We start from the raw sequence: 17,191 nt of genomic DNA on the forward strand, positions 1-17,191 counted from the left end.
AGAGATATTTAAATAAATAAAATGGTATCATTTAAAGTTATGCCAGCATTTTCAGTATTTCCACCTGGATGGCCAACTCCGCTGAAAATAATGTATCTGTTTTACCTTACACGTTCGCCAAATGGCTCAATATTGATCTCTCTGTGTTCCAAATATGGAACCTCTTTACTAAGCTATGTTAGGTGTTAATATGTCAGTTAGTGTGTGCTAACATCACAGTCGCCATGTTAGCACAGAGGCCCTTTTACAAAGCCGCTGGAGGTCCAACATGAGGGTAGTGTGCACCAAATCGGCACTACCACCAGGGTAGCGAATGCCCCCAGTGGTAATTGTGAGTTTGACGTGCGTTGAATCTCTCGGTAGAAAATATTTTCCTATTTTCTACTACGGGAGGGGGGCATTCCTGGCGGTAATCGGTAGCGCAGCCATGATGGCGCATGCTGCATGGTTACTGCACGGGTAGCACATGAGCCCTTACTGCTAAGTCAATGGCTGGCGGTAAGGACTCAGGCCATAAATAAGCGTGCACTAATTTTAATTTTTTGCACACGCCCATTTCCCAGCCCATTAAAAAATGGCCTTTTTCCCAACCGCGGTATAAATAGGCCCAGCGCGCTCAAAAATGCGCCCACACTACTGCAGGTCAATTTTTACTGCAGCTTTGTAAAAGGACTCCGCAGTGCTTTGATATGGTTGTTAACGTTAACTCAGAAAGAGGCATATAATGAAATGGTCTATTGAGCAGGGACTGTCTCTCTATGTCAGGTGTTCAGTGCTGCGTGCATCTGGTAGCGCTATACAAATGTTAATAATAATTATAATAATGGTCTACGCCTTAAAGTTAACATGGAGGTAATTAGCATTTGTTGACTATTAATACAGCAGATAACATGATGAACTGCACCACTCTATCTGCAATGCAGTTAATGTGTGGTAATGACGCATCTGCAGCTTTAAGTGAATGAGAATCGGGTGGCGACACCACCAATAGCTAACACAGAGGTTTTGCAGCTAGCACTCATTCGTTTTTCAAGTAACACTTCAGTAAAGAGGGCCCTATGAGTTGTCCCTGTTATGATGTCTTATAAATGTGTATTCTACATTGCTGGATCTGTCTTGTATTAGTTTAGCTCAGGGATTCTCAACCCTGTCCTCAGGAGACACCTAGCAGGCAGGTTTGCATGAGATAAATTTGCATGCAGTACCTCCATTCTATGCACATCTATCTCATGCATATTCATTGTGGGTATCCTGAAAACTTGATTGGTTAAATATGTCCTGAGGACTGGGTTAAAAACCCCTGATATATGTTGAATATTAACTATTCAAAACCAGTTTGCAGACCTACTATGGTAACGCTAATAGAGGATTACACTACGCAACATTAGAAAAAAAGGTTTATAAGTCTTTTTTATTTTGTTTTAAGGAAAATATAAATCCTCCAAAAGAAATCTAAATGAAAAATGTGTGTGCATATCCTTGGGGATTACAAAATCATTTTGGAAACAGAACAGAACAGCATCTAATCCCGAAAAATAAAACCTCTTTAATGAAATAAATACACTCAGACCTTGAATTTTCTAGCAGGCAAGGCCATCCTCTTAAGTATCTGCCATATTATTTGTAACCATTAGAGTGAAGCAGAGATTTATTTTGTCAGTGATATTTAATATTATTTGCCAGTGGAAAAAAGGTTGCATGAATAAAGAGAGCAGTCAGGAAGCCATCTTACAACAGGGGGATATCAATCTATCCATTTCATTTTTTTTGTCCATACTTAGGGTCATCAGATATTGACATGACTCAGTTTTTGACAGTTTCTCATAACACACATTAAAACGTATTTGACGCCTTCATGAATACTTGAAAAAAAGGATATTTCCATTCAACGATGCCAATGCAGGCCCTCCTGATTGGATTTTTCAGTGTTAAGCACAACAGTGCCCGAGGAGGACGGGTAGCGGTAGCGCTACCCTGTTTTTTCGGCTTCCCGTATTGTTGCCTTTTCCTCTGTGTAGAACTAGCTGTTGAAATTGTTGCATTGCCAGCACTGCCCATCAACTTGGCCTGCCGGGCAGCATCAATAGCAGCCTGCCATGACAGGGCTGCCCCTGGAGTAGGGATGTGCTCAGAGGCCAGACCTGCAGCTGCATTTGCATTCATGTTGGCAAGGGCTGGACGGGGACTCGCATAGTTGGAACCTAAAGGAGAGGTAAAAATATGTGCATGTTAGGGCAGCAAAAGATAAAGCATTCTAGTTTAGTTAAAATACAAGTTATTGTGTGCCAGCCTCAACTGTCTCCTTGCCCTACAAAACATATCATTCATTATAGAGCACCTATATAGACCAACACAAGCAAAGAGGTAGGTATCAAACTGCGAGCAACAGAGGAAAAAGCACCAAAAATTGTCCAAAGTTACAATTCCAAGGTTTATGATGCTCAGTGTGGCTATATTTTGTCTAAAAAGGCAGCATCAGGGGTCAGTGGAGGTTTATGAAATCAAAATCTTAGACAAGTCAATATTCAGCTGGCAGCAGTCAGAGTTTTCTTTTAAGGCTGACCACAACTGGTAGAATTAGGCCCCAGTGTTCGATGTCAGGCCATGTCCAGGCACAGACATTAAATATCTATGCAATGCCAGTATATGCTTGCTGTTAGATCTTATGTAAGTCCTGATCAAAATTCAGTTGGGACCCACATAAAACACTTATTTGGGCCCCGGCTGAATTTTGAAAGAAGCAGGTGACCTCACCCCTCTGACTCCACCCTCCCTCCCGATCCTGAGACCTCTGCCCTCCTCCCCGCCAAAGACAACAAAATCCCTCATCAAAGCCCCTGACCCTCCCACACTCCTTGTAGGCCTCACCCAAGCCTACCTTTGATAGCCCTAGTGGTCTAGGGGTCATAAGGGCAGAAGTGATGCCCAGTGGCTCCTGTCTGTCACAGTTCCAGCCTCAAGTAGCCATTACAGCCTCTAGTGGCAGCCATAAGACTGCCACTAGAGGTCACGGCAAGTTTCAGCTTTATTAAGTATTTGTGTACTGCCCATCATAAAATGTCTGAGCAGTTTACATTTTGAGACCAAAGCCATGACAGCCAGGAACAAGTGGGCATCATTCCTGCCCTTAGGACCCACTAGATCAGCAGAACTATCAAGGGTAGGCTCGGGGGAGGGGGGACTATAGGGCAGGGGGGTGTCTGGTTGGGGGCTCTTTTTGTCTTCCTGTGGGAGGGATAAGGGACCAGAAACTACTCAAGCTGCTGTCCAGAAGTTATCTGGGCATCAGCCAATATTCAGTGCCGGTGCCCAGATAGCTAACCAGGCAATGACAGGACTGCTTTTTATGTGGTCCCATCTGCCTGGTTAGCTAACCAGGCACCAGCACTGAATATTGCCGGCACCTACATAACTGCCAGCTCTTCCCCAACTCCACACCGTAAAGCCCTTCTTCTGTTCGCTTTAGGTTTAGCCAGTTAGTACTGATATTCAGTAGCACTGCCTCTCCTTGCCACTTAGATCGCTTTGAATATCGACCACAGAGTCTTCAAAATGTAAATGTTGGCAGATTTATACAGGTGCTGTAGGCCAGTGGTTGTTCTGACATTTACATTTTGAAGACTCTATGACTTTGATTTCATGAATAACCACTGATCCCTGATGTAGAATTTTTAGGTGAAATGTGACCAAAGCACCTATATAATACAATTTGACCCTTTACATAATAACCCTTGGGTTATTTTCGTCATTGTGTTTTCTACATATACACCATACACACGCGTTCTAGAAAATACTTAATGATGTCCAAGTCTATCATAAGGGCACTTTATAAATCATAATAAATAAACTAAAAATGCATGGACTTCCTGGTTGTTTGGGCACACTTTGCTCAGAGCATGCTGTAGGCATACGGTACTTTTCAAGTAATCCTGGTTTTCAGAAAGCAGAAAAAGGAGTAATATTTGCGTCACAGTTTAAGAAATGTCTTTGTGACTTCCAAAATGCATCATCCAGACTGGATTAACAAGGTTACTGAAAAACATGTTGAAAAAAGAGTGGCAGGAAGAGTTACACATATAAGTACCACTATTTACATATGTAAGTGCCAGATTTTGCAAATTGCACGTTCAAGGGAAGTTAATTAAGGAGCCGCATTCTAAACCTCAAACTTCTGACTTTTTGAGGTGTTTTTTAAGGCCAAAGAGGCAAGCACAATTACCCCCTCACTCACTCCTTGAAACCCCATGTACAAACGAACAGTTAGCTTACATTTATGAGTGATTTTCTAACAGGGAAATCTTTTGAAATATATATGAGATGTACATGTATATTTTAAAAGTCTGCCCACACCGTGCCCAGGATGTGCCCTCTTGAAATCTGTGTATATCAGCTTTTCTAAAATTATTACTTACAGGTGTATGCCCAGTTGTACACCTCAACTAACCTTTTGTTCACGTAAATACTATCTAACCCTTCTAACTTAACTTCAAAGTGAACGTTGAGTTCTGTTTTATTGTCTTAATTTTCAATATATCTGTGAATTCATGGATTTTCCTATTACTGAAAGAAAACCAGCCCCTGAGCTGTTTAACTATTACAATATGGGTTCTATAACTTACTTTTCACAAAAGTGCTCAGAGACGCATTTTCCCTAATTTTCAATCCTATTATCATTTTCTTTTTTTACTGTAACCTGTAAAATAGAGATGAGCTCTCTTTCTAGAAGAAAGCTTAGAGCCAATTCTCACGCTTAATGTTGAGCACCGATATTTATGCCAGCTGAAACCTGGTGTAAATGCTGGTCCACAACTCATGGCATTTCAGCATATAAATGGTACTATTCTATAAGCGCAAATTTTCAATTTACCCCTGACATGCTCCTCCCCTGGTCACCCCCCCTTTTGGTTGTGCGCTAAGGAATTTAGGCGCTTGGGGTTACAGAGTAGAATGCAAGCAGATGCATGCGCAAATCCAAATTAGTGTCTATTAAGTGCAATTAATGATTGTTAAGGCCCATTAATTTATACTCGATAGCTTATTAACTAATTTAGTTACATGTGCATCTTGGATCCGCACCAAAATGTTGGTACTGATATTTTAGTGCCATATATAGAATCCAGGGGAGAATGGACTGGACCACACTCACAACCCATGTGATAAAATGAAGCCTGAATATCACTCAGTAATGACCACCACCAAGTATCTCCACAGTGCTGTTGTACCAGATAATGAAATGACCTACAGTTCATGACCATCCACCGAAAGGTTGCTGCAGCAACATACAATTTAGTACAGGCTTCTCCAAGTTCAGCTCTCAGCTGCAAAGAGGCCAGATTTTCAGGATATCCTTAAGGAAAATGGATGCTTACTACCTGCACTGTATGCTAATCTCTCTCTCATACATATTCATTAAGGATATAATGATAATCTGGCCTGTTTTCAGCCCTTGAGGTCTAAGCTTGGATAAGTCTGGTCTGGCAAAAAGAAGAAGTGAAGAACTATCATGAATGAAGGCCTAGAGGACCTCAGCTTCAAACTCTCCTGTTATAAAAGGCAATGAGTGGGATGAGGCATTTTCCAACTGGGTTGGAGTCCCAGAAATTGGGAAATGTTCACAGGTCACAAATAAAAAGCAGCATAAATATCAACAAAAGTATATTCTGCAATCCACAGATATGCCATTTCCTCTGTTGATGATTTCACGCTGCTAAACCCTCCCCCATAGAGTACTTGGGCAATTTTGATAAAAAAAACCATTAACAGAGAAATGGAGGAGGTGGGTCAGCCAAGATGGTGGCTTAGGGTTTATGCTCCAGCTCAGCTGATAAATATCATTCAGCTGAAGTCAGATGCCAATTCTACCTCCTGAGTCTGTTAGTATGACCTCAGGGAAACAAATCAAGTTGTAATTAATTTTTCCTATGTGACTGGCACAAAATGATCAAAGCAGGAACCATCCACACTTTCCAAGTTGGCATCAGTAACTCAGGAGATTCAAGGCACAGGGAACTGCACAAGTGCTCTGAAACAGCCCATCACAAGGAACTACAGGATTACAGGGATTTGCAGTTCAAGAATACAACCTTAATTGAAGTACAGGCATAAGTACATAAATGTTGCCATACTGGGCCAGATCGAAGGTCCATCAAGCATCCTGTTTCCAACAGTGGCCAATTCAGGTCACAGGCACCAGGCAAGATCCTAAAACAGTACAATACATCCTATGTTGCCTATCCTAGAAACAAGCAGCGAATCTTCCCCAAATCCATCCTAATAATGGCATATGGACTTTTCATTTAAGAAGCTATCCAACCCCTTTTTAAACCCCGATAAGCTAACTGCTTTTACCACATTCACTGGCAACGAATTCCAAAGTTTAATTACACATTGAGTGAAAAATATTTTGCTCCGGTTTATTTTAAATTTACTACTTTGTAGTAAGATCCAAGATGGCCAAATTAGCCTAACATGCTATCAGTGGCTCCGTCTGTGTCCTCAGTTTTCTTTTCCCGCTATGCTGAAGTGATGAAGCAGACCTGCTGCCAGAGACTCCCAGTGTGTTGCTGCTTCAAACATCGGTCCTTTTTGCATGGAGCTTGGGGGTTACAGGAATGTTGAGAGGCAGCCTGCTTGATTCACCTGGGCCGAGAGGGGAGAACATGGCATCTCCTAGGCTAGAAACCACTCTTAGCCCTGACGAAAGAGTTCTCCCTCCACACCCATGCAACAGCAGTTCGCCACTTCTGGGACTGCCTGCTGGGGAATCAGGAAGTGTTACCAGTACAGGGCAGTGTGAGGCTCCTGTTCAGCCAGTCATTTCGAATGAGGCGGGGGGGGGGGGGGTTGACTTCTTCAAACCTCTGAGAGATCTCTTGCCGGTTTCAACTCTTAGTGGAGAAGTGATTGAAGTCACTGGGCAGGATTCAAATGGGAATTTCTTATCTCAGGTATTTGCAATACAAATTCTTTCTTTCTTGGTGGAGAGACCTATTCTGGATAATCTTTGGAACTTAATTGCTGACTTAGGGAAAGCTTTATGTCCTCAAATTTTGAATCTACAGAAAAAAAGTATCTGAGGTTGAATTAAAAGTGGAAAAGAATGTGGAAGATTTACAAACATTGTCTAATCAAGTTGTTAAAATGAATCTGATTTTGCTGCAACTCAAAAACTGCAAACTGTTAAGGTGAAAGATTTTGGAAATATGAGGAGCAAAACTGAGACGTTTGAAAATTTCATTAGACTTAGTAATCTGTGTTTTTTAAATTGTCCACATGTATTAATTCTTTCACCTAAAGATATGTTGAAGAGATTTAATTTAAAAATTTGGGGGGTGGGGGGGTCCCTGAAAAGAATTTACTACCTTTTACTCAGGTTTATTATTTACCATCCAATTTATCGGAGAGTCAGAATAATTTGGAGCAAAATGAAGTTTCTTTGGATGTTTTGAGTGTTTTGAAACTCTCAGATACAGAGATGGCCACATGTCTACCCGTTCCACTCCACTCATTATTTTATAGACCTCTATCATATCTCCCCTCACCTGTCTTTTCTCCAACCTAAAGAGCACTAGCTAGTTTAGCCTTTCCTCATAGGGAAGGCGTCCCATCCCCTTTATTATTTTTGGCTCCCTTCTCTGTACCTTTTCTAATTCCACTATATCTTTTTTTGAGATGCAGTGACCAGAATTGCACACAGTATTTGAGGTGCAGTTGCACCATGGAGCAATACAAAGGTATTATAACGTCCTCATTTTTGCTTTTCATTCCTTTCATAATAATACCTAACATTCTATTTGCTTTCTTCGCTGCCACCGCACACTGAGCAGAGGGTTTCAAAGTATCATCAACAATGACACCTAGACCACTTTCCTGGTCAGTGACTCCTAATGTGGAACCTTGCATCACGTAACAATAGTTCAGGTTCCTCTTTCCCACATGCATCACTTTGCACTTGCACACATTAAACATAATCTGCCATTTGGATGCCCAGTCTCCCAGTCTTGTAAGGTCCTCTTGTAATTTTTCACAATCCTCTTGCAATTTAACAACTTTGAATAACTTTGTGTCATCATCAAATTTAATTACCTCACTAGTAACTCCCAGTCCCATCTCTAGATCATTTATAAATATGTTAAAAAGCAGCAGTCCCAGCACAGACCCCTGGAGAACCCAACTATCTACCCTTCTCCAATGAGAATACTGATCATTGGTGAGACAAGATTTCCCTTCACTTAATCCATGTTGGCTTTGTCTAATTAATCCATGCTTTTGAATATGCTATGCAATTTTGTTCTTTATAATAGTCTCTACCATTTTTCCTGGCACTGACGTCAGGCTCACCAGTCTATAATTTCTCAAATCACCTCTGGAACCTTTTATAAAAATCGGTGTTTCATTGGCCATTCTACAATCTTCTGGTACCATGCTTGATTTTAAAGATAAGTTACATATTACTAACAATAGTTCTGCAAATTCATTTTTTCAATTCTATCAGTACTCTGGGATGAATACCATCCGATCCAGGTGATTTGCTACTTTCAATCTGTCAAATTGTGCCATCTTTCAGGTTTATAGAGATTTAATTCAGTTTCTCTGACTCGTCAGTTTTGAATACCATTTCTGGCACTGGTATCTCTCCCAAATCTTCCTCGGTGATTACCGAAGCAAAGAATTAATTTAATCTCTCTGCTATGGCTTTGCCTTCCATGAGTGCCCCTTTTACCCTTCGGTCATCTATCGGTCCAACTGATTCTTTTACAGACAATGCTTAACATCTATAATAATTTATTTTCCAAATATTTTATTAATTTTCAAAGAATACAAATAACAGGAAAACAATGATGGAAAAACCTAGGAAGCAAGAAACACAACAGGTGGGAAAGGAAAAAAAAAAAAGAGAAAGGAAAGAAGAGAAAAAAGGAGGGGAAAGAATCCAGGTGTTTAACAAATAAGTCCTTTGTACTGGTTTAAGGTGTGGCCTGAATAGTTTGGAGGTAGTTGTCCAAAATAGACCAAATTGTTTTCTTAGATACTATCATCCGACTTTTCGCAGCCATGGCGAGCTCAAACTTCTGATGCTGCAGGACTGTATTCCACCAGAAATGAATATTCAGCAACTATGCGTTTTTCCAGTTTTGCAAAATATGCCGTTGAGCAATAGTGAGGAGAATGTCCAATAGTTTTGATTGCGGGGAGGTCAAATCAAAAGTTGCATGAACGGACTTAAAAATTACAATTGAATAAGTCAGGTCATCAGTTATGGGCAAACGTTTTTGTATAATATTCCAAACAGCCTTCCAGAATTGAAAGATCAGAGGACACTCATATAGCATATGAGAGAAAGTACCCACTTGCAGCAAACAGTGCCAACATTTGTCTGATGAGCTCAGGCCAGCAGTAGCAAGTTTTTGAGGAGTCCAATTGGTTTTATGATATAAAAAAAACATAGACTGCAAAACCGCTGCAGAGGAAAGAGGTTTCATAACGTTAGACCAGAAACAGAACCACATATTTTCATCTACCACAGACTCTGTATCAAGCTGCCAATTATGTTGAAGGGCAGTATTGAAGTTGTGTGTTGCGTTAATAAAAATTTTATAAATAGATGAAGCTGTGTGCCCAGCTAATACTAGTGTCTGGGCGTTGGCAAATAAAGAAGGCAGCCGAGATGACAATGATGCCAGCTCAACAGATGCCTTCACACTATGAGTAAGTTGCATCCATTGAAAGAACATAGTAGGAGGTAGAGAAAATTTGGATACCACCTCAGAAAAGGACCAAAAACTATTATCAGCATTAACAATATCAGACAGATAGAAGACTCCCTTATCTATCCACTCTTTCCAAAAGAATGGAGCCTTATTTATTAAGATATGCGGATTATACCAAAGTGACTGATGTGATGACTTACTGAGAGGTATTGCTTGAAATTTGTCGAGGTCCAATAAACATTTGACCGTGGAGACTATAATCTGATTAACTCTATGTGATGGAAATGAAGAAGCAGTAAGAAGAAGCGGTAAAGTGAGAGGAGCTACCATGGCCTCCTCCAATTGCAGCCACATGGGCTTGTATTCAGAAGCGCGGAAGAACCATCTGCACCCCTGCTGTGAAATGTAAGATTTATGATAAGTGAGGAAGTCGGGAAATAAAACTCCGCCTTTTTCCCTGGTGCATTTAAGTTTTCTCAAAGCAATCTTTGGAGGCTTATTTGACCATAGAAAGGAAGATAATAATTTGTCAACTTGTGAGTAGAATAGAAGGGGGAAGACGATCGGAAGCATACTGAGGATATAATTAATTTTTGGAGATATCATCATTTTAATAGTTTCAAGCCGGCCCCACCAGGACAAGTGTAGAGGATGCCAGGAATGCAGCAAAGCTTTAAGGGTTTTCAAGATTAAGTCGGAGTTATGATGAATAGAATCTATGGCGTTGGCGTGCAATTCTATTCCTAAGTATTTAATTTTTGGGGTGGCCCACCTGGAAACATTCTGAAGCTCACTCTGTGGGAGGGAAACACTGAAGGCTAGGCTCTCAGCTCACTCACTCTCACTCATGCACAACTCACTGTCACTCATAGACCCGCCCTCAGCCACACCCCTTCCGGACATAATTCGCGACCCCAACGTTCTAAATGAAGCCTCCAAACCGCTCCAAACCGGAAGTGTGAGGCTCCAGAGATATCCGTTTTGCCCATAGCTGTAAAACGAAAGCATGAGGCGTCCTGTGCCCCACCCTCCCCTCAGAACGTCATCACGAGGAGGGCGGAGCACATTCCAGGAAACGAGATGTCCCCCTGCCCACCCTCAACGATGTGTGCCCCGCCCTCGCGTCACAACGTCATGACAACGTTTGGCGCAACATCGACGGCGAGGCGGGGAAACAATGCGATCACGTCACCAGTGGGGTGGGGAATGCAGAAACCTCAGAGAATCGCCAACAAAAAAACAAAAACGTCATCCTCGACAGCGGGGCGGGGAAGGCAGTCACGCAACGCGATGACATCGACGGCGGGCCGGGGAAGCCACAAGCCACGGAGAATCACCAACAGCAAAAATAAACGTGTCATGGCGGACCAAACGACCCAAACAACTTGCGCCTGGAAGGTGGGGGGAGGGGAAGAAAGCTGCAACTAAGATGACAGGAAGGAAAAGGAAAACCTTGCTAGCGCCCGTTTCATGCTCTTCGGAAACGGGCCTTTCTTACTAGTATATATATAAACAACAATCAGCCTGCCTGCAAAACAGAAAGTAAGCGCTAATGATATGCTGCTATGTTGAATCCTATTTTAAGTAGCAAATATTGGATCCTAAGATATTCCAGCATGAAATAAAAGTCTTGGAGAACAGTCTATCTGGCACTGATTGCTGACTAGAAAGACTGTACCTCAGGCCAATAACAGGCCCCTAATCAAGCTGCATGGTGACCTTCTGTTCACTCAGTGGTTTATTATTAATAGTTCCCTTGAATTCAAATATCCCCTAACAGTTGTATTCCCCATTTTCATATAATTCATCATTCTCCATCCCCACCCCACCCCCCTTTGTGATGAGAATGGAGAGTGGTATCAAAAGGGACGGGAATGGGATGAATTCAGTTAACTATATAGCTTCACAATCAACATGACAGGTAGACTTAAAATCTTTTAAATATTAATGGATTGAATCATCCTATTAAAAGGCTGAGAACCTTATCATATATGTGGGGGTTCAAGCAGATATATATTGTCTTCAGGAAGCTCACTTGCCTCATACACAGGCATATAAACTCCAAAGAGCATATGTTCAGAAATGCTGTTTCTCCTCTGCCTGGCACAAAAAGAATGGAGTCACTTCATTGATTCAGAAACATATTGATGTGCAAATTCTGTACCAAGAATATGATACATTTGGAAGATGGAGCTTAGTTATGTTGAAACTCAATGAACATAAAGTGTCTATTTTGAAATATTTATACTCCTGACTCAAGAAATTACCAAAGAGTTAATACACTAGTAATACATTGGTTGTAGTGGTTGGTGATTTCAACCTGCCTTTAGATAATATTATGGACAAGCAGCCTGCTCCTATAAGTAAGCCCTCTTGGCAAAGAATATTATACCAAATTAATTGGTACTGAACTGGGCCTAAAAACAACATTAAATAGTTAATTCATTAATGAATGTAGACCATTTAAGGCCTCCTTTACCATCTTGCGCTAGCGATTCCAAAGTGAATGGTCTTTGTTGGCATTGCCGTGCCGGGAATCACTAGCATGGTTTAGTTAAAGAGGCCTTTAATTAATTATTAATTAAGTCTAATAATTCCTCCTCCTCTTCCTCGTGCAATTTGGCCCAGTTTCCTAGAAACATCTATAAGGGTACAAATTCTAGGTTCTGTCATATTTCAGATCTTGAGGGTGAGTTTTTAGATATCCCAGTGAATATGTTTTGGAGTCATTTTGAAAGTATCACTGTGGGTACTGTAAAAAAATTGTTGAGAAATTAGGCAAAAGCTACCTGCTCTCTTAATCCTTGCCCGGACAGTGTAATGAGATGTGTTTCAACCTTGTTTCTTGCTCTTTTGACAGATTGGCTTAAGAGCCATTAAAGGGGTCCTTTTACAAAGCCACGGTAAAAAGTGGCCTGCAGTAGTGTTGGCATGCGCTGGGCCACTTTTTACCACAGCAGGAAAAAAGAACATTTTTCAGTGGGATGGAAAATAGGCGTGCACAAAAATTAAAACTAGTGCATGCCTATTTATGGCCTGAGCCCTTATTGCCAGCCATTGACCTAGCAGTAAGGGCTCGCGTGCTACTCGCATGGCAACCATGCAGTGCATGCCAATGTGGCCATGCTGCCAATTACCACCGGTGCACGCCAAACTCGGAATTACCACCGGGCACACACGCTATGTTACAACCTTTAGGGACTGTTCTTGATAGACTGAAGACACAATCTTTATTTATGCAGATAAGTACATAAGTACATAAGTACATAAGTAGTGCCATACTGGGAAAGACCAAAGGTCCATCTAGCCCAGCATCCTGTCACCGACAGTGGCCAATCCAGGTCAAGGGCACCTGGCACGCTCCCCAAACGTAAAAACATTCCAGACAAGTTATACCTAAAAATGAGGAATTTTTCCAGTCCATTTAATAGCGGTCTATGGACTTGTCCTTTAGGAATCTATCTAACCCCTTTTTAAACTCCGTCAAGCTAACCGCCCGTACCACGTTCTCCGGCAATGAATTCCAGAGTCTAATTACACGTTGGGTGAAGAAAAATTTTCTCCGATTCGTTTTAAATTTACCACACTGTAGCTTCAACTCATGCCCTCTAGTCCTAGTATTTTTGGATAGCGTGAACAGTCGCTTCACATCCACCCGATCCATTCCACTCATTATTTTATACACTTCTATCATATCTCCCCTCAGCCGTCTCTTCTCCAAGCTGAAAAGCCCTAGCCTTCTCAGCCTCTCTTCATAGGAAAGTCGTCCCATCCCCACTATCATTTTCGTCGCCCTTCGCTGTACCTTTTCCAATTCTACTATATCTTTTTTGAGATACGGAGACCAGTACTGAACACAATACTCCAGGTGCGGTCGCACCATGGAGCGATACAACGGCATTATAACATCCGCACACCTGGACTCCATACCCTTCCTAATAACACCCAACGTTCTATTCGCTTTCCTAGCCGCAGCAGCACACTGAGCAGAAGGTTTCAGCGTATCATCGACGACGACACCCAGATCCCTTTCTTGATCCGTAACTCCTAACGCGGAACCTTGCAAGACGTAGCTATAATTCGGGTTCCTCTTACCCACATGCATCACTTTGCACTTGTCAACATTGAACTTCATCTGCCACTTGCACGCCCATTCTCCCAGTCTCGCAAGGTCCTCCTGTAATCGTTCACATTCCTCCTGCGACTTGACGACCCTGAATAATTTTGTGTCATCGGCGAATTTAATTACCTCACTAGTTATTCCCATCTCTAGGTCATTTATAAATACATTAAAAAGCAACGGACCCAGCACAGACCCCTGCGGGACCCCACTAACTACCCTCCTCCACTGAGAATACTGGCCACGCAATCCTACTCTCTGCTTCCTATCTTTCAACCAGTTCTTAATCCATAATAATACCCTACCTCCGATTCCATGACTCTGCAATTTCTTCAGGAGTCTTTCGTGCGGCACTTTGTCAAACGCCTTCTGAAAATCCAGATATACAATATCAACCGGCTCCCCATTGTCCACATGTTTGCTTACCCCCTCAAAAAAATGCATTAGATTGGTGAGGCAAGACTTCCCTTCACTAAATCCGTGCTGACTTTGTCTCATCAGTCCATGTTTTTGTATATGCTCTGCAATTTTATTCTTAATAATAGCCTCCACCATCTTGCCCGGCACCGACGTCAGACTCACCAGTCTATAATTTCCCGGATCTCCTCTGGAACCTTTCTTAAAAATCGGAGTAACATTGGCTACCCTCCAGTCTTCCGGTATTACACTCGATTTTAGGGACAGATTGCATATTTCTAACAGTAGCTCCGCAAGTTCATTTTTTAGTTCTATTAATACTCTGGGATGAATACCATCAGGTCCCGGTGATTTACTACTCTTCAGCTTGCTGAACTGACCCATTACATCCTCCAAGGTTACAGAGAATTTGTTTAGTTTCTCCGACTCCCCCGCTTCAAATATTCTTTCCGGCACCGGTGTCCCCCCCCAATCCTCCTCGGTGAAGACCGAAGCAAAGAATTCATTTAATTTCTCCGCTACGGCTTTGTCCTCCTTGATCGCCCCTTTAACACCATTTTCGTCCAGCGGCCCAACCGACTCTTTGGCCGGTTTCCTGCTTTTAATGTATCTAAAAAAGTTTTTACTATGTATTTTTGCTTCCAACGCTAATTTCTTCTCAAAGTCCTTTTTTGCCCTCCTTATCTCCGCTTTGCATTTGGCTTGGCATTCCTTATGATCTATCCTGTTACTTTCAGTTGGTTCTCTTCTCCACTTTCTGAAGGATTGTTTTTTGGCTCTAATGATTTCCTTTATCTTACTGTTTAGCCACGCCGGCTGACGTTTAGTCTTTTTTCCCTTTTTTCTAATACGTGGAATATATTTGTCCTGAACCTCCAGGATGGTGTTTTTAAACAGCATCCACGCCTGATGCAAGTTTTTTACTCTGCGAGCTGCTCCTTTCAGTCTTTTTTTCACCATTTTTCTCATTTTGTCGTAATCACCTTTTCTATAGTTAAACGCTAGCGTACTTGATTTCCTAGTTTCACTTCCTTCAATGCCAATATCAAAACCGATCATATTATGATCACTGTTATCAAGCGGCCCTCGTATCGTTACCCCCTGCACTAGATCATGAGCACCACTAAGGACTAAGTCTAGTATTTTTCCTTCTCTTGTCGGCTCCTGAACTAGCTGTTCCATGAAGCTGTCCTTGATTTCATCAAGAAATCTTATGTCCCTTGCGTGTACAGATGTTACATTAACCCAGTCTATATGCGGGTAATTGAAATCCCCCATTATTATTGTGTTGCCCAGTTTGTTTGCGTCCCTGATTTCCTTTAACATTTCCGCATCCGTCTGTTCGTCCTGGCCAGGCGGACGGTAGTACACTCCTATCACTATCCTTTTCCCCTTTGCACATGGAATTTCAATCCACAGTGATTCCAAGGAGTGTTTTGCTTCCTGCAGAATTTTCAATCTATTTGATTCAAGGCTCTCGTTAATATACAATGCTACCCCTCCACCAATCCGATTCACCCTATCACTACGATATAATTTGTACCCCGGTATGACAGTGTCCCACTGGTTATCCTCCTTCCACCAGGTCTCAGAGATGCCTATTATATCTAATTTTTCATTTAGTGCAATATATTCTAACTCCCCCATCTTATTTCTTAGGCTCCTGGCATTCGCATATAGACATTTCAAACTATGTTTGTTGTTCCTAAGTACATCATGCTTAGTACTTGACAGTATTAATTGGCAATCTTTTGTCTGATTTTTATTGTTATTTAAAGATACCCGATCTACTACAATCTCTTTTGCAACCTCACTATCAGGATACTCTATCTTCCCTGTTATGGTGATATCTTTGAAAGATACCTTATCCCGAACCATGCTCTTTTGAGCGACTGTCGGCCTTCCCCCCATTTCTAGTTTAAAAGCTGCTCTATCTCCTTCTTAAACGCCGATGCCAGCAGCCTGGTCCCACTCTGGTTAAGATGGAGCCCATCCTTTCGGAATAGGCTCCCCCTTCCCCAGAATGTTGCCCAGTTCCTAACAAATCTAAAGCCCTCCTCCCTGCACCATCGTCTCATCCACGCATTGAGACTCTGGAGCTCTGCCTGTCTCTTGGGCCCTGCGCGTGGCACAGGTAGCATTTCAGAAAATGCTACCCTGGAGGATCTGGATTTCAGCTTTCTACCTAAGAGCCTAAATTTTGCTTCCAGAACCTCTCTCCCACATTTTCCTATGTCATTGGTACCCACATGTACCAAGACAGCGGACTCCTCCCCAGCACTATCTAGAATCCTATCTAGGTGACACGTGAGGTCCGCCACCTTCGCACCAGGCAGGCAAGTCACCAGGCGATCCTCACGTCCACCAGCCACCCAGCTATCTATATGCCTAATGATCGAATCACCAAGTACAACAGCTGTCCTAACCTTTCCCTCCCGGGCAACATTTGGAGATATATCCTCGGTGCGAAAGGATAATACATCCCCTGGTGGGCAGGTCCTGGCTACAGGAGTACTTCCTACTTCACCAGGGTGATGCTCTCCTTCTAGGAGACCTCCCTCCTCCAAGGTAGCACAGGGGCTACCTGACTGGAGGTGGGACTTCTCTACAACATCCCTGTAGGTCTCCTCTATGTACCTCTCTGTCTCCCTCAGCTCCATCAAGTCTGCTACTCTAGCCTCAAGGGAACGGACACGTTCTCTGAGAGCTAGGAGCTCTTTGCATCGGGCACACACATATGACACCTCACCAATTGGGAGATAATCATACATGTGACACTCAATGCAAAAGACTGGATAGCACCCCCTCGCTGCTGGACTGCTGACTTCATCTTAGTGTTTTTTGAGTTTTTCCGTAATTTAAAACTTGCTAAAGTATTAAGGATATCAGCCTATCACTAACTTACAGTTCCTCCTTTAAACCCCAATCTTCAAGTTCCGAAAGC

General features: G+C 42.3%; 1 protein-coding gene across 1 annotated transcript in view; it reads right to left on the minus strand.

Annotated features, from left to right (window-relative positions):
• Nucleotides 1-17,191, minus strand: part of CACNA1C (calcium voltage-gated channel subunit alpha1 C) — a 1,308,019-nt gene that overhangs the window by 1,195,988 nt on the left and 94,840 nt on the right. Inside the window, 1 exon segment of the mRNA XM_030214166.1 lies at nt 1,878-2,201. Within this exon segment, the coding sequence (XP_030070026.1) occupies nt 1,878-2,201 (324 nt within the window).

The sequence above is a fragment of the Microcaecilia unicolor genome, chromosome 9 (genome assembly GCF_901765095.1).
Source record: "Microcaecilia unicolor chromosome 9, aMicUni1.1, whole genome shotgun sequence".
Taxonomy (NCBI): domain Eukaryota; kingdom Metazoa; phylum Chordata; class Amphibia; order Gymnophiona; family Siphonopidae; genus Microcaecilia; species Microcaecilia unicolor.